The sequence below is a fragment of the Medicago truncatula genome, chromosome 1 (genome assembly GCF_003473485.1).
Source record: "Medicago truncatula cultivar Jemalong A17 chromosome 1, MtrunA17r5.0-ANR, whole genome shotgun sequence".
NCBI lineage: Eukaryota > Viridiplantae > Streptophyta > Magnoliopsida > Fabales > Fabaceae > Medicago > Medicago truncatula.
In genome coordinates, this window is record NC_053042.1 from 31,053,684 (window position 1) to 31,076,242 (window position 22,559).

The window sequence follows — 22,559 nt, forward strand, 5'->3', positions numbered from 1 at the left end:
ATTTTATTTTGATATGAACTCTTAGTATCAAATATGAATCCTTCATTGGTGCTTTCATACAAATTTTAAATTTAATGCTTAAAAATACATGTATAAACAAAACAAAATGACCTCAAAAAAAACAATAAACGATGAAATTGTTATTTAAAATTAACTTAAGCCACAAAAAAAAAAAAGTGAAATATTAAAGACTAAAATTGATGGTTTATTAAAAAGAAAAACAGAGAATGACGTTGTACAATAGAGATCACTCATTTATCTATCTTTACATTCTACAACCACCTGAAACTTTACAATCTACAATGAACAACATGCTACTCAAATCCTTAACTCTAACCCTCCATCATCACTCCACCACTCCTTTTCTAAGACCCTTTTACCCTTCCACTCATCTTCCCATTCCATCAAAACCAACAAACCCAATGCATGGTAATTCAAAACACTCTTCAATGAAATGTTCAAACTCTTCTTCAAATTCTATCCACATGCAACCATTCAAAAACCATGAATTTGAACCTGATCCATCACTCACAAATGAAGATCTTAAACCAACTACACCTTCTCAAAGAACATTCTCAGGTCTTGAAATAGCTTCTCTTTGGATAGGACTAGTTGTTGGTGTTCCATCTTACTATCTAGCTGGTTCCTTAGTTGATCTTGGTATGTCATGGTGGCAAGGAATCTCCACAGTTGTTCTTGCCAACATCATTCTTTTATTCCCACTTATTCTTACTGGCCATGCAGGTACAAAATATGGCATATCATTCCCAGTTCTTGCTAGATCCTCTTTTGGTATTCATGGTGCTCACATTCCAACTCTTCTAAGAGCTTTAGTTGGTTGTGGTTGGTATGGAATTGAATCATGGATTGGGGGTGAAGCAATTTTCATTTTACTACCAAATTCACTAAAAGAAATTACATTTTTGTCAAATTCTTTACCTTGGCTTGGTACTTCCCCTCTTGAATTTTCATGTTTTATGGTATTTTGGGTGGCCCAATTGGCTATAGTTTGGAGGGGTGTTGATGGAATTAGACAGCTTGAAAAATATTCAGCTCCAATACTCATTTTTCTCACTTCATGTCTTCTTATTTGGTCTTATGTTAAAGCTGGTGGTTTTAATCACATTTTTTCTTTATCTTCTAGGCTCACAAATTCAGAGTTTTTATCTGTTTTTTTCCCTTCACTTACTGCTAATATAAGTTTTTGGATTACTGTGGCTCTTAATATTCCTGATTTTACTAGATATGCAAAGAGTCAAAAAGATCAAGTTATAGGTCAAATTGGGTTACCTATTTTTATGGGGCTATTTACATTTGTTGGTCTAGTTGTTACTTCATCTACAAAAGTGATATTTGGTGAAGTTATTTCAAATCCAATTCAACTTCTTGGTAGAATTGGTGGATTTACAACTAGTGTACTTGCAATTGTTGGTATAAGTCTTGCAACTTTAACAACTAATATTGCTGCTAATGTTGTTGCACCTGCCAATGCTCTTGTTAATCTTAACCCTTCATGGTTCACTTTTAGAAGAGGTGCTATTTTAACTGCAATACTTGGAATTGTGTTTCAACCTTGGAGGCTTTTGAAGTCTAGTGAGAGTTTTGTTTATACTTGGTTAGTTGGTTATTCTGCATTGATGGGTCCAATTGGAGGGATTGTTCTAGTGGATTATTATCTTGTACAAAAAATGAAGTTGAGGGTAAGTGATTTATACACAAGGAGTCCTTTAGGTGCATACTATTATACAAAGGGGTTTAATGTAGCAGCAATTGTGGCTTTAGTTGTTGGAATTTTACCTGTTGTTCCTGGTTTCTTGCAGAAAGTTGGAATTTTAAGTTCAATTCCTAATGCTTTTGTTGTGGTATACAACAATGCTTGGTTTATTAGTTTCTTTTCAGCAGGGTTCTTGTATTGGATTTTATTAAGTTTGAGAAGGAAACCAGGTGAATCTGCTGTAATAGACCCCCTTTTGCCAGATGCAAAGTAAGTGTAAAGTAGTTAATGGATCCTCTCAATTCATGTTTATATGAACATTGTAGATTTGCATGCATATGCAGATATGCTCAATACACAAACTTTGCAAGACATTTTTCTTTGGATGAAGGATATTTGAGTTATAAGTTATCTTTAATTATAATCTTTCAATAATTTAAAATTTAAGTGAGCTAGGTCTCGAAAAAATTTCATGTATATGGAAGATATAAAGCTACAAAAGTACTTACTTACTATTCTTACTATCCACCAGCCATATATGAGACGATAAAATTTGAATACATGTCTTTGTCCCATAAGTCATAACTCAATTGGCGAAAATGCCGAAATTATTCGGTTGGACCTTATAATCAGGAATCGAATTCTGACACCTCCACTTTGTTTATATGAGTTTATGATGACTTTGTCATTTTTTCCATCTAAAAAAAATTGCAGCTATTGTTATGGACTAGATGCCTACATTTTAACGATATTTGTTTTATTTATAATATTAATTAAGGAAATGCTATAGTATACCAACTATGACAATTTTATTTTTTTTTGAATAAAATATACCAACTATGACAATTATGATCCAAAACCAAATGAAATCTATTTTTTTTAGGGGGGTAAACTAACCTATATTATAAGGAAAATTGTTGTTGACACATATGAAAAGGCTGAGAAACATCAGTAAAAGATGTAAATGCCCCTGTGGCAGTTAACTGCCGATGAATTAAAAACACGGCTATAGTAAACTGCCGTGGAAAATTTCGGCAGTTAACTGCTGAGGAAATTTGTGACTGACAAATTAATTGTGTCTAAAGGCTATTCACATTTATGAATATAAAGAAAAAATGCAATAATTTACATTAATGAATGGTTGATTTTTGTGGAACGGCTACTTTTGTTTTTGGTGGTGTATTTTTTGTTATAACCGTTGCATTTTTAATTGATTTAATTATCGAAAATAATGAGATAATTTAGTTTTAAAGACGTTGACTACAACTCATTCCTTTATTGTTTACAAAAATGCACTATTAATGACATTTTATTTTTGCTAATATATATGAGTAATAAAGACATTGATAGCTAATGATCTTCTTTGATTTTATATATATTTTTTTTTTTGTAATTTGCTTCGTATAAGATTAATACATAACTAAAAAATTTGACTTTTGAAATTAAATATATTAATTGAATTTATTATTTTGTTATTTCAATTTATGTTACAATTAGACATTATTCAAACTTTTCTTTCAAAAAAGAAAAACATTATTCAAAATTAATTTTAAAATTGTACCGTGGTAGTCACAATTAGATTTTTCAAAATAAATATATTAATTGAATTTAATCTTAATACATGCTTTGGTCCCTCAACTTATTTTTGAATTTTATTTTGGTCCCTTAATTTTAAATCGTCTCAATTTGGTCCCATAACTTTACCTCCGTTTACCTAAGTGGTCCCTTATGTTAAAAAAACTAACCGAAGGGACCACTTAGGTAAATGGAGGTAAAGTTATGAGACCAAATTGAGACGGTTTAAAGTTAAGGGACCAAAATGAAATTCAAAAATAAGTTGAGGGACCAAAGTATGTATTAAGCCTAATAAAAATAATTTTAATATCTATACCTACAATTTTAATCTAAATCAAAATAATTTCAATTAAAAACAAAATTTAACATTAATAATAATAATAATAATAATAATAATAATAATAATAATAATAATAATAATAATAATAATAATAATAATAATAATAATAATAATAATAATAACAACAACAACAATAATAATGAAATTAACATATACAAAAGAAATATATTCCAAAATCTATATAACAAGAATTAAAATTTAATTATTGAGTAGAATAATTATTGATCAGACTTTCCTACCTATTGATCGAACTTCAAATTACCACTACTTCTTTCTCCGAAAATCGGATGGTATATTATACTATAACACTTTTTTTTTCTAATGAGTCAAATGTAAAAAAAAAAAATTATTGGATGGTATATTAACTTATTTTTAAATTTCATTTTGGTCCCATAACTTTACCTCCTTTTACCTAAGTGGTCCCTTCTGTTAGTTTTTTTAACAGAATGGACCACTTAGGTAAACAGAAATTGTGACAGTTTAAAGTTAAGGGACCAAAATGAAATTCAAAAATAAGTTAAGGGACCAAAACATGTATTAAGCCTTGAATTTATTATTTTGTTATTTCAATTTATGTTACAATTATACATTATTCAATACTTTTCTGTCAAAAAAAAAAAAGAGATCATTAAAAACTTATAAAAATGTACCGTGGCAGTTACGATTAGACTTTTCAAATTAAATATATTAATTGAGTTTATTATTTTGTTATTTCAATTTATTGTTACAATTAAATCAGTTAAACATGTAATTAATGTTCAATTTTTGCGGCTGTTAACTGCAGAAGTCCGTCTCGGTAGTTAACTGACGAAGTTTTCTTCGGCAGTTAACTGCAGCCGGTTTTTAAATTCCTCGGCAATTAACTGCCGCATGGATATTTACGTCTTTTACTGGTGTTTCTCAGCCTTCTCATATGTGTCAACAACAATTTTCTATTATAAGAGGGTAAAACACTATTAACCCTACCCACATAAGATACGCAAGGTAATTGTTGTACATTTAAAATTGTGGCAATTTATTTTTTAAAATTTTAAAATTATTTTTTCTTAATAAAATATTTACTATTTGTGGAATCCAACCTTATACTGTGACATTCTAGCATGACCCTAAATATTACTCTTGAGTCTCGACGTCCAAGATATCCATATATCTAGGGGTGAAGCTATGCTTGTTTCTGGGCTAGCTTTGGCTACTGATGAAATGTCATCTTACGTTTTTCTTAACATGTTTTTCAATCATTTTTAGTAGGTTTTACCATAAAAACGGATGAGTATTAGAGAAATTGTCTATGATTTTGGGACATTTGTAATGTTTTCTATATTTTAGTATGTAATTCTATTCTTCCCGAAACATAGCAATTCTAGGGTTTTTTATGTAATTCACAAAGAAATCATGCAAATCGGCAAAGTAAGAACATCCGAAGATTGGTGAAGACCTTGGGAAGATCAAGAATTTCAAGAGGCCTCGGAAGACTTTACAAAGAGATGAATTTTGTACCCAGGTCCCAAGACAACTTATATGAAAGCAAACACCCAAAACGACGAAAAAATTGTGAATTTGGGCCCGAAACACAATCACATGCGCCTAGGTCACATTCCATGCACCTGGCCAAAACTGACTTTTCCTACTTTTTTGTAGGTAAAGTCCGGTTTTTGGGCCCAACTTCAGGTGGAAATTATCCCTATAAGTACCGCATTTCTCATTCAGAATTTCTCGTTCAGAACTAGAGTAGTTCAAAATGAAGGCGATTTTAGGAGCTTCCGGAGGAGTTTTTCTATCTTCTCCTTGTTTTTCTAGGCTAAGTTTTTATCTTTTTGAAATTTGTCTTTAGTTACCATGTGTAACTAAATATTTTTAAGCTAGGGTTCTAAGATGAACCTCTATTTATTTTGTTAGATAATTATTTAATTTAATGACGTTTATTTAATTGTTTTCTGTTCGCTATTTAGTTTTATTATGTTAAATTTATTTTCTTAGGAACGCAACCCTAGTTTAGGCACTTAGGTAGTGACAGGGCCCAATATTGATATTTACATATGTCTATCTAGGAAGTAATTAATTAGTAACTAGACGAAAGATATTAAAAGCAAGTTGACCCTAGTTATTAATTAAGGAAACAAGTGACTTCAGGAAGTAAATCAACCTAGTAGAATCATTCTCTTCGACCGTTGGTAAGGTAGACGCTAATAGGGCTGTCCATTTGTTGAACTATTGAAAGGGAGAATGTGCTATGTGTTTCTAAGATTCATAGATGGGCAAACCTTTAGGAAGATCAAGAATTCAATTATGGGAATTTAAGAAAGCCAATTTAAGTCTATGTTTCAATTACCTCTGAGAGAATAAGACCTCTGTGTGATTAACAGGTGCAACTCGACAGCTGGAGGGGAATGATGCCATATCTCTGAGAGAGTAAGACCCCACACGTAATGATCACCGTGTGATCAGCAGGTGCAATTTGACAACTGATAGGTAGTAAAACCCCACAAACTCATTACTTAGATAGATAACGATAAATAATATGAATAAGACTTGACTGTTAAATAATTTCATCAACCAAGTTGAGGGGATTCGAAAAATTCTAACTGTCGCTAACATTTTGCAATCAAAACAGGTAAAATTTTCTCTGTTGCAAATTGATTAACTTTTCAAAACACTAAACCCTTATCTCGTTTATTTTATTTTGTTCCCTAATAAGTAACGCAGATTGTTTGGTTGAAACGACAATTCATGTGAATACAATACTCTACTTATCACTTTATTACTTGGTAAACGATTTGGTAAACTTGCCTAATCCGACCATCAAGAACCTAATCTTTAATGTCACTTGGTTGAAGAATGAGAAGGTTATGATGAGCTTTTTAAAGAAATGAGGATGAGAGAATACTTTGTTTCTTCATAAGTTTGACGAACGATTTGCACCTAAGTATTGTTGCAGGCCTTCACTAGAGTTTCCTCTCGTCCCATTCAGACATAGTTCACCATCTTTCAGATCTCAACTAGTATGCTTTCACTCGAACCCTTCACAAAAAATTGAGGTTGGTCGACGGTACAACCCACAAGAGAATCTTGTTTACTTGTATTTACCTTCTTACTAGCTTGCTTACTCCTTTACTTTACGAATGACAATCTCCCTCTTTTATAGGTTCACAAAAGAGTAATACACATATCAATATAATATTCTTAACACCTCAAGAAAGATTTTTACACACTTCTCCAAATTACTTTCATTTAATGTTGTCTCTCATCGTTTTTTTCTCTATTTTTTGGGTACAGTATGTTATGTCTCTCATTAAAATTTTGGAAAATTTTATGATAAAGTCATGAAAATGACTTTTTTGATAAAGTTAAATAGTTAATCATGGAGCATTTATGTATTTAATCCATGCCACGTCATATTATATGATGTATTGCACATTTGTTCATAAGGTGTGTCATTATATCTTTACTTATTGCAATTGTGTCCCTGATTAAATCAAAATTAAACATAGATTCTCATTCGTGCACTAAGATTGAAATTCCCCTTAATATTTTGTATGATGACTGATTTGTAATAAGGTAAAGTATAGTTTTAGAGTGATCCACCAGCAGGATCCTAGCTGACGTGACATTGATAGTTATATTATTGACTAAACACAATAACTCAAAAAAGTTAATTTTCCGACTACACCGTAGAAACTCCTAAAATTTTCTTTGGATATACTACCTTATTAATTGGAGCAAAGCAAACAATTGATTAGGCGAATGGACAAAATCAAGTTTATAATCCAAAATACTGCTAATCATATCATATATACCTCACTTCACCAAAAGAAAAAAACATATATAGCTTAACTTGAAAACACTTTCTACACCTTTGTATCACTCTATTCATTTGTAGAAACTTTGTTGTATATTTGGATTTGGCTTCGATATTGCGGGACATTCCAGCTTATTTGTTTATGATCACCTGCTACGGAGAATATTCTTTTATTATTTGGGGATTTCAGCTATAATATACTAAATTCCTTAAAAAAATACATTATAATATACTAAATTGGTAACGATGAACAAATTCACATAATTAATTATATCCTTTTCTTTGATCAGTAGTTATAAAACTATAATTACACAAGTTTAAACAGCTGTAATGCATGCATAAGCTTTGTTTGGTAATCCTAATTTCTCAGCCAGCAGAAAATGTATACCCCACATGTAAATTTATAACTATACATACAATATTTTAATTAGCTGTTTATTGTATTTATATGCATGTATAGCCAAAAAATATTTATCTTATACATCATTCGATAAATTTTAATATCTTTTTGTGTATAGTCCTTGCTTGTTGGTATCTCAACATCATGGCAACTTCACCTAGTCACAACAACTTCTTTATTTTTTTTAGATAAATGAAATGAACATAGTTAATAGAAAGGAGGCGAAGTTTCGATCCCATCATCATTTTCAGCTTAACAATTTCAACATTTTTACAAGTTGAAACTCGGACTTGTGAAACATGCTGTCACAAAATTATTTGTAATAATAAAATAATTATACCTTATATCAAAGACAACATAAAATCGATCGAAGATAAAACTCCGTCATCCTAATACATAATTTGATGAAAATAAAACTCATTTGCAATTTGTAAATGACTAGTGAATATGTCAGCCAAAACCAGTACATAGATTTTGCTATGACTTGTGACTAGAAACTATGGCCTTATACCTGTGATTAGTTATTGATGTACATATATATACCTGTGATTGTTTGACAAAATATAAAATGATTGTTTTAGGCAAAAATATAAAATAATAATTGACTACCTTTTGGGCAATAGATATAGCTAATTGTGTGACAATTTGTTACGGTTATAGCATTTGACTTTAATCAATATATTGTTGATGTTTGATTAAGTTTTATGTTTAGGCAACAGGGTTGGTGCATGTATTAGTAGTTGATTTAGTTCAAATCTTATTTAATTGGATCTCTACTTTCTCTTATGTCTTCGTTATTATTACATTAATAATTCAAGTGAAAGTAGTCATGCACGTAATCTAAATTTGCTGAGCTGGTGTTAACTTATCCCAATGACATCATCACCCAAAACATTTTTGAGAGGATCATCACCCAAGTCCCAAACATGTTAACCCAGTTCACATGATAGTGGTTAACAAAATTACGTATTAAATTGAATATGTTTTCCCAATATAATATCACTCTTTTTTTTGACAGGAAATATAATATCTCATATTTAAGATATAACCCCCTCCATCCATGTTACAATGTTTATCATATTTGACCATTTTGCACAAATTAAAAAAAAAGACATAGCTTTAAATAGTTGAATGTTGGGTACAAAAACTAAATCTTATATAAATATTATAAGTTTTTTTTTATAAACTATATAAAAAGGTTAAAAAGGAAACGATACAATATTTTTTAAGAGTTATCTACTAATATAGTTTGAAATAAAAGAAATATATATTAATAAAATAGTGTGTTTCGTCTAGGTTTAAGCTAATCAAATTTGAATATTGTCAAAACAATATCTGAACCCTTTGAATTAGATAGAATCACATACGCCACATAATTTTCTCACAAGAATATTTTTCACATCACTGTATTCGTAGAGTTCGAATTCAATGTCTCTAAGTTGGTTGAGACTCGTGTTATCTCATTATTAAATAGAAAATGCTATTTAATATTTTCTTTCTTTTAAATTTGAAATGTTAACAAATGGGTGACGCTTAGGTTACCTCTTGAAGTAATTTGTAAATTTGTGACTAATTTACCGGACTAGTTCAGGTCGATCTTATGAAGAACAAACGTCTACATCTTGGCAGGCTTGATGCTTGGTGGACTGTGGACCGGTATGGAGGACCATACCACGTGGACTCTCCTTTACATTGACTATTCAACATGTACAACTTAGCTTGATCATTAAGGTCATGTGAGCTCCACCTGCTTAGCTCAGCTTGATCGTTCAGGTCACGTGAGCTCCATTGTCAACATCACTAGCTCTCTAGCAGGTTATTGTCCAAACAACGTTGTACGTGGTCCTCCTCTTGAAGGTGTCTCATAACGTGCCATGTGTCCTGCACGAACAAGTGATGTGAGTTGTTTACCATCGACTTCGTGCGTCTTGTACAGACGAGCAGAGCAAAGAAACATGATAAGCTCCACGCGCCTGATATAGATGAGCCATATGGACTTCAAAGGGTTAATGGGTCTGGACATACAAAGAAAGGCCCATTAGGTCAATAAAGTGAGATCTATAAAAGGAGACACCTAGAGAGCAGTAGAGGGATTAAATTCATTTATCATGAACAATGTATTTTTCATCTAAGTCTTTTACAGAGTGCTCTTGAATTTCCACTTGTAATATTTCTCTGAGCAGCTCAGCTGTTGTAATTGTTTTGTGTTTACATATGTGAACACTTACCAACAATCAATTATAATTAGCTACATAGAATTTGTAAATGGTACCCATAAACTAGTTTTTACTTTTCACTTGTAAATTTACTTATATGACTAATTTTTTTTCATTTATTGTTCGATAAATTGATTTCTTTATAGAGTAATTAGAAAATGTCCTTAGATCTTCATTAGTTATAAGGTTAAATATGTTTTTGTTTTCTATAAATATTTAAATTTTTTGTTTCAATTCCTTAAAAAAAAATTCATCCACACTTTCGATCCATCCTTTTTAAGTCAATTAAATCGAAGGTCAAAAACATTGTACAATACTTTGAAAACATCTTATGAAAAATGAAAGATTAAATCAAAGTTAATAATGTAAATGGGGTCTAGTGAAACTGTCGTGACCCTTCTCCTTCATTCCCCCGTGGTATGACTCTCTTGCTCTTGACTCAACTTTGTCAACTTAATTGTTAATAATATTGGAATATTCTACAATACAATAGAATAGAATAGAACAAGTCATCTATCCTCACACCCACCTGAAGCTGGTTTTTTCAAAACTTGCTACTGTTTCAACTTCCTCCCTACCCCAAACTTCTTCTTCCCTTCAACTATATATATACATCAACATTTACACAAGTTTAACATCCATATATACTAGCTAGCTTTGGTTTTCTTTTCACACCATTTCCCTAGCCTATAATCCCCAACATCCATTATCTATATATACATATTTATATATCCACTCAGGTGAGGACTATTAAAGTTCATTTTCCAATTTTCTCAATGATAGAACACATTTTGAAATTTATCCACATAGACACAACATATATGATAAATCATATATTTTGTTAGAAAATTTATGAAGTGTTCAGTTAAATGACAAAAGTTTGACCTAGTAATTTTAAAAGACATAGTTCAATCGTCCTATGATATTGTTGTAAAATGATCGTTAATGTCAATTTGATTAATATATCTTGTTAGATAAAAAAGAATATATATTAATTTTTTTTTTGTTATATATGTATGCAGTCATGTTCTTAATTTACTTGTATATGCAGGATATATTACATAACATGTCACCTGGAATGACAATATTTAGTGAAGATATCAAAAGGGACGATGATGATATAGAAAATCAATTTCTGAAAGGAGTGAAGCAGCTAGTTGATAATGGACTTCACATGGTACCTAAAAAGTACATACTTCCTCCTTCTGAACGTCCTGCTAAGAATACCGAAGATTCAAATTTTGGCAAACAAAACCTACAGTTACCAATCATAGATTTCTCTGATTTGATTGGTCCAAATAGGCCCCAAGTTCTTCAATCATTGGCTAATGCTTGTGAACGTTATGGATTTTTCCAGGTGAGCAATCAACCACAAAACTTGGTTATAGTTAAACCTTACCAAAATATGTTTTTAATTCTTTTAAATTTGTAATTTGTCGGTAAAGGATACGAGTGCCAACCTAGTTGGGATGTCGACGACTCTCCTTAATACCTGTCATTTCTCCTGGCTTAGCACCAAAAAAAAATTGTAATTTGTCCGTACAATTTTATTTTTTCAGTTTTAGTCCTTATTTTGCATTTATGGAATTAAATGCAAGAAGCCAAGAACTAAAAATCTCATTTTTTGTATAAATTAATGAAAATATGGACTAAAATTAAATAAATTTTTTGTTAGAATTAAATTTAAAATTTTTGTAATTTTATAGACTAAAAATATATTTTACCCTAAAAATATTGCATGTTGCACTATAAAATGCAATTAGAAACGTCTATAAACACTTGAGTTTGTATAATTCAGCTTACTTTATTAAAAAAAAGAGTTGACTTTATAAATATTGATTAAAACTTTCTTTTGTGTTTTGATTGATCATAAAGGTGGTAAACCATGGAATCTCAGAAGATGTTATCAACAACATGATGGATGTGTGTGGAAATTTTTTTGATCTTCCATTTGAGGAAAGAGGCAAGTACATGACATCTGATATGAGAGCAGCAGTTCGATATGGAACAAGCTTTAGTCAAACAAAAGACAAAGTGTTCTGTTGGAGAGATTTCTTGAAACTCATATGCCATCCTCTGCCTGATTATCTTCCCCATTGGCCTGATTCACCCGTGGACTTAAGGTGTGTATTTTGTATCACTATATATAATTAATTAATCATTAATCAATTCAATCTCTACGTGGACAACATTTTTTAATCTATATAATAAGCCCTAGTACTAATTTATTGGAGAGACAATTTGTGTATTATAATTTGTTTAGTGGACAAGTAAAATGGATACCTCATAATTGTTCAAAGTATTAACGAATAAAATGTCACAAACTAAATCAACCAACTTTCTTAAAATATGAGGTCTTATACACTGGAAATGGAAAGTCGTGGGTACGTAAAAATAAACGGCCTTGTTAGATCATGTTAAAGTATATATACAATTTGTGTAAAATTATTACTCCATCCGTTTTAAAATAAGTGTTGTTTTAGCCAAAAAAAAATTGTTTTAAAATAAATGCCACTTGCATTTTTTAATGCAGAATTATTATTTTACTTTAAACCGTGCCCTCTAATTAATTGAGTGAGCACTACTTCTGAAACATTATACCAATAATAAATAAGGTTAGTTTAGTAAAATTGTCATGTCTTTTGACACCATTATCACATTTCTTAATTTGTATGTAAAAACCTTAAACAACATTCATTTTAAAACGGATGGAGTACTAAATTGTCATTCAATATAGATATTTTTTTATATTCAACTACAAATTAGTTTTTTTTAAGATAAAAATTAGTAGTCTAATTAGGTTATGTTTAGTAAAAGGAAATTAGTAGTCTTATTTGTGAAGTTTGAAATATTAAAGGTTTTACATTTTTAATATGATTTTCCAAGCACATTCGTGACAATGATTTAAGAGTTAAGTATGATCTTGTAGAATTTTCCATCCGTTAGTAGAAGAAGAAAATATTGTATATATTTGTAGTAGCACGTTAAAAAAAACTGTTGATATAGCATCACTAGTACGTAATAATATATACATTTATGCTTGATTATTTTACATTTTTGATAAATACATTTATACTTGATAGGAAACTTATATTTTGAGACAATGTTTTTTTGTCAATGAATATATGGACGATGAATACTCTACTTTATATTTTTAATCTATATTGTTGTTTTTTGCCTTTTCTATATCTCTCTGTTTCCCAACAAAGTTGCAACGGGGGCATGATGACATAACACATTTATCTATAATTTTTTTCCTCAACTTACAATATAGTATGTTTGTCTTATTCTTGATTTTTAATTAAAATGTAGGAAAGTGGCGGCTACCTACGCAGAAGAAACCAAACACTTATTTCTAAGGTTAATGGAAGCCATAGTAGAGAGTTTAGGTATAGTTGAATCCAACAAAGAAGAAAAGGACAATCTTATCAAAGAATTGGAAGATGGAAGCCAGCTTATGGCGGCAAATTTTTATCCACCATGTCCTCAACCTGACCTAACCCTAGGCATGCCCCCTCATTCTGACTATGGATTCCTCACACTCCTTCTTCAAGATGAGGTAGAGGGTTTGCAAGTCCAATTCCAAGAACAATGGTTCACGGTTCAACCTATTAATAATACATTCGTTGTTAATGTTGGTGATCACCTTGAGGTATGGATATTCCATTTAGTTGCAAGTTTAATGGAACAATTTAAATACATAATGAGAAAGAGAGAAAGAGAGAGTAGAAAGTAATGAGAATTGAGAGAGTTGTTCCGAAATAAGTTTATACAAATATAATTTCTCTTGCTATATATGAGTCATATGTCATTTCACGAAGAGAAGAGACGTAACAATACAATGTTTGTTTGGTACACAATCAAATTCTTATTATCTTCTATTTCTACCTATCATAAAAACATAAATAATATTTATGGTATCTACACAATATTTTTTATGATAATTATATTTCTAAACACAATTTATATAAAATAAATCATTTTAATTTAACTAAATCAATTATATAATAGCCCTAACACATTTAAATATTAGATGTGTTCCAAAATTTCTAAAAACAAAGCCAAACTTCTCTCACCCCTGAGTTAAAATGTCATGGAAGAGTATTTACAGATCAAACAACAAATAAAATTTATAAATATAAAATTTGATGTATCCTATTTACGTTGCTAATTTTTTGTTGTATTTGTGCTTTTCAGATTTATAGCAACGGGAAATACAAGAGTGTGCTACATAGGGTTCTGGTGAATTCAAGTAAGCGTAGAAGATCCATTGCTTCATTGCATAGCATTTCGTTCAACAGTACAGTGAGACCTTCACCTACACTCATTGACAAAGCCAATCCCAAACGTTATGCAGACACCGATTTTGAAACTTTTCTTGCCTACATTTCAACCAACGAGACCAAGAGAAAGAGTTTTCTGGAGTCTAGGAAATTGACTTCTATCTTACTTGACTAAGAAAAGAATGAACTATTGAAGTCAAAGAAAGAAGGAAAAATAATTATTATTCATATATATTAATTAAAGTGCCACATATTGCACACAATAATTGATTATTTACCTAGGGAAAAATTTGTAGGTGCCTGTGCTTATTTAAAAGAAATTTTGAATTTCATTTTGCTCTCTAATATTTCTTTTTGTCAATTAGATTAGTAGAAAATATTTGATCACAAAAAAAAATTAGTAGCTAAAGTTTTACTCAAGATGAATAAGTGAAGAAATTCATGTTCGAACTTCAACTCTGTATATTGCAATATCTCTATCAACTGAGTTATACTAATGGGGACTCTCATATGTTGTTTTATAATCCATAAATTTGGGTCTAATTTTTTTTGGACGATAAATGAAAAAGTAGTATTATTTTAATGTAAATAAAATTTTGTAACGATGATTCTATTTTTTGCCTTAACCCTCTGGTTTCTAGGGAAAAGGGCGACCCTAGTAATTCGGAGTTCGGTCGTGAGGTAAGGATAATCTGGCCAAAAATTGTTCCATCTAAGAATCGAATTTGGGTTCTCTCAAACGATTAGTCCTTGGTGAATCTCGAGCTCAATTGTTTGGTTAATTTTGTAACTATGGTTAGCATTTACTATTAATGACCTCTAAAAAAAAAACTATTAACCATTAATGAGGATTTTACCAATTTTTAATGTTAAATAATTTGAAGTACTTTATTTTAAGGATAAATACAATTTTAATCTTTTGAAGTATTGTTATTTTTTTAGTTTTTTTGGATAGACAAAATAGCAATAATCATTGGAAATACACACATACAAGTAAAGGATTTATGATTCAAACCCTAATCACGGTGTCCGACCTAACAATTTTGATATTTTATCAATTGTGTTAGGGCTTGTGAACTTTTTTAGTTTAGTCCTATAAAAAGTTTTGTCCATTTTAATTAATTTTCACATTTACAAAATATGGTACTTTTAGTTAGGGGTGTATATGGACCGGGTTGAGTCGATTTTAACCAAATATGATATCCAATCCAACAAAAATCAACGAGTTTGGTCAAAAATCCAAAATTTTCATGTTAAACCGAACCAATCTAACACATAAACCATTGAGTTGATTATTTGGTTAGGCCAATTATCATAATGCATAAAATATTTTTAATATTCCACAAAATAAAAATGACAATTTGTTTCTTGAAAATTACAACACTTAACTAACACGATTTAAAACATTGTAAAAATATTTTAGCACTTCTAAATTTAACACAAAAATATTAAAAAGTTCCACTCCTTGCACTTTTAAGATTGAAATATACAAGTCCTCATGAGCTTAGCTCAGTTAGTAAGGATAATGCATAATATATACAAGGTCTGGCGTTCAAACATCGACCACCACCAAAAAAAGATTAACATATACAAATATTAATTTATACTAGTAAATTGACACCAGAGAAAATCGAATCTGAGAGCTTAAGGAGGAACACACTCTCAAATTTCAAATCAATACCAGTGAATCAACCCAAATAGGTTACAAAAACAAAAAGTTCACAATTTTCTTTCAAAGGGTTTAGTTCATGGGTTTGAAATTGTAAACTTGTTTCCCGAACCAAACCATTATAAATTTAATTTAACAGATTTGTTTGGATTCAATCTAAACCACAAAATATACAAACATAATGCTCCAAATGTGATTGAATGGTCATCGGGTTGATCGAGTTGACCCGAACACTCATACTTGTAGTCCTTGTTGAGGAACTAAAACATGCATTTCAATTTTTTGCACAAAATGTGAGAACTGAAATTTGATAAAACTTTTATGGGTATAAAACTTGACAGATTTATGATTTTATATAGAATATAAAACATAACTAACTTGATTATTTATGATTTTGTAAGATGAAACATAAAATCTCTTCTATTTTTCACATATTACTCTCTTGTCACACTCTTCCTTTCTTATCATTTTTTTTCTTACAATCAATCAGCCATAAAAGTACGTCTTAGTACTAAACATGCACGAGAGGTAGATATGTTTTTTTTATTTTTGTATATATTTCATTTCTTTAATTTTAATTTTAATTAGATTAATTTTTTTAAACCTATTATGTTAGTTTCTAACTCGACCATACTATATGATAAAATTTTGAACAATATGAATAAGATTTTGTAAATGATATGATTGGCTTATTACTCACCAAAGAAATAATTAAAAGAAAACTTGATACTTTATCTTATAGGTATGATAACATAATCCACATCGGCCCGAACAAACCACGACTTTGACCGGGTGCAGGTTCAGGCTTTCCCGATTATCAAAAGTAAAAAATGGGTGTGGGGGTGGTGTTGATATTTTATTTTAAAAAAAGTTGTCCAAATATCATTATTAAATAATATATATTATTATTTTATTTTTTATATATAAATTTTAATCTCCTGTCAATAAAAAATATATTTTTATTTAATTATTTTAATTACTTTAATTATAATAAATTTAATATAATTTTTTAAAATTTTGTATATATGGCAGAGGCGCCCCGTTGATGGTGGGAATGGAGATTGAAATTCCAAAACAAGTGATGGAGAAGCCACAAACCGACTCTTTCATACTTAATATCTGTTTATTATGGGCTTTGCCCTCTTTTGTACCAAAAAAAAAAAAAAAAATCTGTTTATTATGAGTTCATGACCACAAAGACACTCAAAAACTTCACAATACTTTGTTGCCTCGTTTATTTTACCTACCAGATAGTAAAGTTAACTATATGGACCAAGATTTGATGGAAATGAGTCAAGCTTATAAGGTTCAGTTCGAATATGATTAGATTCAAGATCACGGACAACTCAATTTAGCACAATAATTAAAAGATAGAAAAAAATTGAAAGTACCACATGTTCCTTGAATTTTAAGAACAATAAATCTAAATTAACTTTTATTTGATCACAAAAGTTCCGATTAGCCTTAGATGCCTCTTATGTTTGATGGTTCAATCCCTATAAAAAATAAATGAGGTACGTCAACAATAAAGTTTGATATAGTTTTTTAAGTGTGAGATTTAACATAACTAAATAGCTAACTTTCTGAAATAATATGATCCTAAACCTCATGTTATGTTAACTATTTATGGTAGAATATTAATCCTAGCTTTCTTTTGTATTTTGGTCTAACGGACTCTCATGTATCAGGTAAGACTCTTATTTTAATTATAGAAAAATGAGAACCGCTGTCTAAAATGGGGTTCTTATAAACAAAATTAGAAAACTATCCCATGTCCGGTATCGGGGATCGTCAGAGGCGGTCTCAACACACTTGGTTTAACATATTTTCTTCATGGCTAGAATATTCGCCGTCAGAAGATGCCGTATATTGCTTACAAAGTTACCTATTTAGCAACAAACCAAGTGGACGTCCCGGATCAGGAGTATTCATTTCTAATGGCTTTAGAAGTTGGAGGAAAGTTAGGAATGGAAAAGTTTGTTCCTTTCTTAAACATATAGGAAAGGATCCTTGCTCACCACACAACAATGCAATGAAAGCTTGTCAAGATTTCTTGAATCAAGATGGACATCTTAGGAATGTTATTGAAGTGCAAAGTTCGAGTCAAATTCTGAATAATCGAATATGTCTCAAGGCTTCAATTGACATTGTTCGTTGGTTAACAATTCAAGCTTGTGCTTTTACAGGTCACTGTGAAGAAAGCGAATTGAGAAATCAAGGTAATTTTCTTGAATTGTTAAAACTTTTAGCATTCTACAATGATGAAGTTGCAAAAGTTGTGTTGAAAAATTCTCCAGAAAATTGCAAATATACTTCACATCAAATTCAAAAGAGATATTGCAAATTCTTTCTAGTAGGGTGAGAAAACATATTCGTGAAGAAATTGGTGATTCTAAATTTTGCATCGTTGTTGATGAAGCTCGTGATGAGTCAAAAAAGGAACAAATGGCTCCTGTGTTAGGTTTGTTGATAAAGCTGGTTTGATACACGAAAGATTTTTTGATATGGCACGTGTAAATGACACTGCTTCCTTAACTCTTAAGGAAGCGGTTGTTAGCCAATATTTTTAAGGAGCTATTATAAATGCAGTCAAACCAAGGTTGACCTTATAACCGAAGAAATAAAGAATGCTCTCTTATTCTTATGTATTTAAATTGAAGTTGGACTTGCTGGAAATGCTTGAAGCGCGTGTTTCAGTTCGACAGACGTGAATATCGAAGAGCAGTTTGTTTCGGATAAGGTCAAGCAACGAATATTTCCAAGGCACATGTATTCGAAATTCAAATCCAATAGATAAGTGTTGTTAGTTTATAGCAGTTTTAGTTTCAAATTCAAATATAGGTATTTATTTCTATTCGTATATGAAAGGATTTTAAGAGGGGTTTTTCAAAATTTTAATCCTCTTTGCGGAAGAAATCCCATTGAAACGGATCTTGATTAAATCATTAATCACAAATCAAACAGAAACTTAAACACTTTAAGATTCATGTGATTACCTCTTGAAGAGCAGAACCTTTGTAGCATAAATCTTTCTGATCACGAGCAAAGCCTCTACTCAGTCCACACGAACAGAACTTCTCCGAAGACCGGTGCTAGCCAATTCCAACGGAGATTCAGAGAGAACAAGGTTTAGAGAGCGGTGGCTAGGGTTTCACAACTTTTGTGAATTAGGTTAAGCACTTACAAAAAGTTAGTAATGCTTCAACACAAGGGTTCTATTTATAGAATCACTTGTGTGGTCAGCAAGACAACACTTAAATACACCGTACCTTACGGTAGACCGCGTTTCTCTATTTTTCGTAAATTAAATAATAATGTCATATTTAATTATTTAATTACTAATAAGTCTTACCTATTATTTTATAAATAAGTCTCACTTATTTATTTTAGAAATAAGTCTTACTTATTTATTTCTCTCATCTATCTGTCCTTTGTGTGTGACCCTATAGGTTCCCATAACGTTGGCAATAATATTAAATCACATATTTAATACTATAAACAGTGAGCGGTATCTAGCAACACATCACTGCTACCCAAGTGACGAGAATGTCATGTGATATGACAAAACCTTTCCGTGATAATGTTCATGTGTATAATTACCCTTTTGCCCTCATGTCTATATTGAACACAAGACATAGACCGTGTCATCCTTGTCTAGTTCAATATTGGGCCCGTAGACATTTCTCCTGTTATGTAGGAGGGGCAAATTTCATCTAGGTCACTCATGTCCCTCAGCATGATTCATGGAGTACCCATCAACCAACTTTATAGTCATCCTGTTACGGACAACGTTTGAATGGTGACAAAGCACTCGACTCCAACATCTAGGTACATAGTGGTTTCAGGTCGAAGGGTGGAATACACCACTATCACTATGAGAATATCTTATGACACTTTTCATAACTTTTACTATGTAGTATTCTCATGGCGGATCAATCCAATATAAATATTACTCCTAATATTTATATCTATGTGAAGACTTGATAACTCTTTATCCATGATCTGTGAGATGTGATCATCAGTCTACCTACATAATAGTCTTTATGCTTTAATGATATCCCACTTCTCAATAAAGCTTGACTACAAATACTTTGAGAATAGTTTCCTTATGTTTAATGGGGTCTCACAATTAAGTTATACTTAATGTTCCATTAAACGGACTAACTATTCTAGGGACTTTATTATTTTGAAACAAAACAAAATCAATAAAGAAATGCCTTGTTATTATATATTCACAATATATATTTATATCAATATCATGATACAAAGCCAAACCCAACATAGATTGGCTATTAGGGCTTATTCCAACAGTATAAATAGTAGTTTATCGCAAGGGAAAGTGGTCACAATCCTATCATACACAAAACTTACACTCAAATTATCCTCATGGAAGAGAGAAACGAGTCACAAGTTGCACTGTATGAACATGTGTACCAATTTACATCCAATCAATGCAATTTAAGTTCATTTTCTTAAATGTCTTTACAATTTACTTTTTTCTTTTGAAAAATTCACTTATTTTCATTTAACATAATTTCGATTGAATTCAACTGAGTTGAATTCGATTGTTTTGATTACTTCTTTTTATCAAGTTCTTCAAGTACAATAATAAATTTATGGAAAATAACAAACACAATATGTCCTTAAGATTTACTAGTTGATCTTGCAAGTGAATATTTTTAACTCAGCGATTGTTTACCAAAATTCAGTGTAAACAGCGGTATGTGGTATACTTTCTCGACATAACCTTGATGTTTCTAACATTCGTGGTCAAGGGTATGACGGTGCTGGCAATATGAGAGGAGAATGGAATGGTTTACAAACAATTTTTAAGAAAGATTGTCCTTATGCTTACTATGTCCACTATTTTTCTCATCGGTTGCAACTTGCCTTAGTTCTTACAATTACTTAAAGTCTTTTGATTTTATATTTATCTTGCATTTGATGAAAGAAATTATGGGGACAACATATTTGCTTTGTCAAGCCTTGTAAAAACAATCTCAGGATATTGTTAATGCTATGCTTTTGGTTTGCTCAACAAAAGCTCTTATTCAAGATTTGAGAGAAAATGGTTGGGATAAGTTGTTTGTCAATGTGGTGTATTTTGGTGAAAAGCATGATATTGAGATTCCCGACCTCAATGATTGTCATTCAATAACAAGATTTAAGCGTTCTCGCCATGAAGAGAATCAGGTAACAATAGAGCATTATTACAAGAGTTGAATAGTAGATTTAGTGAGCGAGCAATGGATTTGTTGACTCTAAGTTGTGCTTTGTCTCCTGAGGATGGATATAAAGCTTTTGACATTGACACTATATGTACTCTTGTTGAAAAATATTTTCCCATGGATTTCAGTGATCAAGAGAAGATTAATTTGCCATTTCATCTTCTACATTTCATCATCAACTTTGAAAAATTTATCAACTATTCAAGAATTATGCTCATGTTTGGCTGCCACTCCTGCCAATGGACAACCCAAAAAATACTCATTGCTTGATAGGTTGTTGCGTCTTATTATGACTCTTCTGGTTTCTACAGACACAACTGAAAGATCTTTTTCGGCAATGAAAATTATCAAGTCTAAGTTGAGAAACAAGATGGGACTTGGGTTTCTAGCAGATAGTATGCCAGTTTATATTGAAAGGGAAATTAGCGCATGTTTTAGTTTCGAATCAATTATTGATGATTTCAAGTCACTCGAAAAACGTAAAGTACATTTTTAGGTATGTAATAACCGACTTTATATATTATGTAGTTTAAATTTTGAATGATCGGTTTTTGATTTATTACGACTTAAATATGTTGTATTTAATATGATCTATATATTTTAGTTTATTTTTATGGCGAGATGGCGGCCGCCCCAAACTTTTTTGGTTGGCTCCGCCACTAACTATGATCATTACGACGTCGTTAAACCAAACATCAAAATAAACTCCCATTACTAGATTTCGTTACAACATTAAACTAAACATCAAAATAAGTACCATTACCATGTTCATTGCATAAACATTAAATTAAACATCAAAATAAACTAACACAGTAATAAGAAGCATGATACATCAAATGAAGATCACCACCTCTTTGCAAAGATGTTTATCACATTTTCTTGAGACCAACACGATTCTCAAGTACATCAATATAAATTCTGCAATAGAATGAAAGAAATTGATTAAAACATAAATTATATGCACATTAATTAAATGTGAATTACTAAGTATGGTAATTTAAAACTAACCATGTCAAAATTTTAAACATTGCCATATTGTTGACTATCATCAATAAAATCATCTTCAAGTGTGTTGGACTCAACCTCGGGCTCCTCATCAAAAGGTTATTGACTATTGATAAGACATGATCTTCTACACACATCACATGTTTGTATTTTTTTACACGATTGACTTTTACACATCAAATATAATTAATGAGTTAACTACTAAATTGGTCCCTGTCTTTGTACCAAATTCTTAAATTGATCCCTGACTTTATTAATAACTCAAAATGGTCTATGTCTTTGTCAAACGTTTCTCATGTTGGACACTAACTCTATTAGTTGTACTGCATTTTA

The 22,559-nt window shown here is 30.8% G+C and overlaps 2 protein-coding genes across 2 annotated transcripts; both read left to right on the forward strand.

Moving 5' to 3' along the window:
* The first annotated feature begins 205 nt into the window (after positions 1–205).
* LOC11423113 (purine-uracil permease NCS1) lies at positions 206–2,104 on the forward strand. Its single transcript, XM_003590389.4, has one exon. The coding sequence runs from the start codon at positions 228–230 to the stop codon at positions 1,986–1,988; it is 1,761 nt and encodes a 586-aa protein (XP_003590437.1). The 5' UTR covers positions 206–227; the 3' UTR covers positions 1,989–2,104.
* Positions 2,105–10,598: 8,494 nt separating this feature from the next.
* Positions 10,599–14,671, forward strand: LOC11423112 (probable 2-oxoglutarate-dependent dioxygenase SLC1). The gene is made up of 5 exons (XM_003590387.4): positions 10,599–10,781; positions 11,093–11,398; positions 11,917–12,164; positions 13,354–13,693; positions 14,239–14,671. The coding sequence occupies exons 2-5, from the start codon at positions 11,108–11,110 to the stop codon at positions 14,497–14,499; spliced, it is 1,140 nt and encodes a 379-aa protein (XP_003590435.2). The 5' UTR covers positions 10,599–10,781; positions 11,093–11,107; the 3' UTR covers positions 14,500–14,671.
* The last annotated feature ends 7,888 nt before the right edge of the window (positions 14,672–22,559 follow it).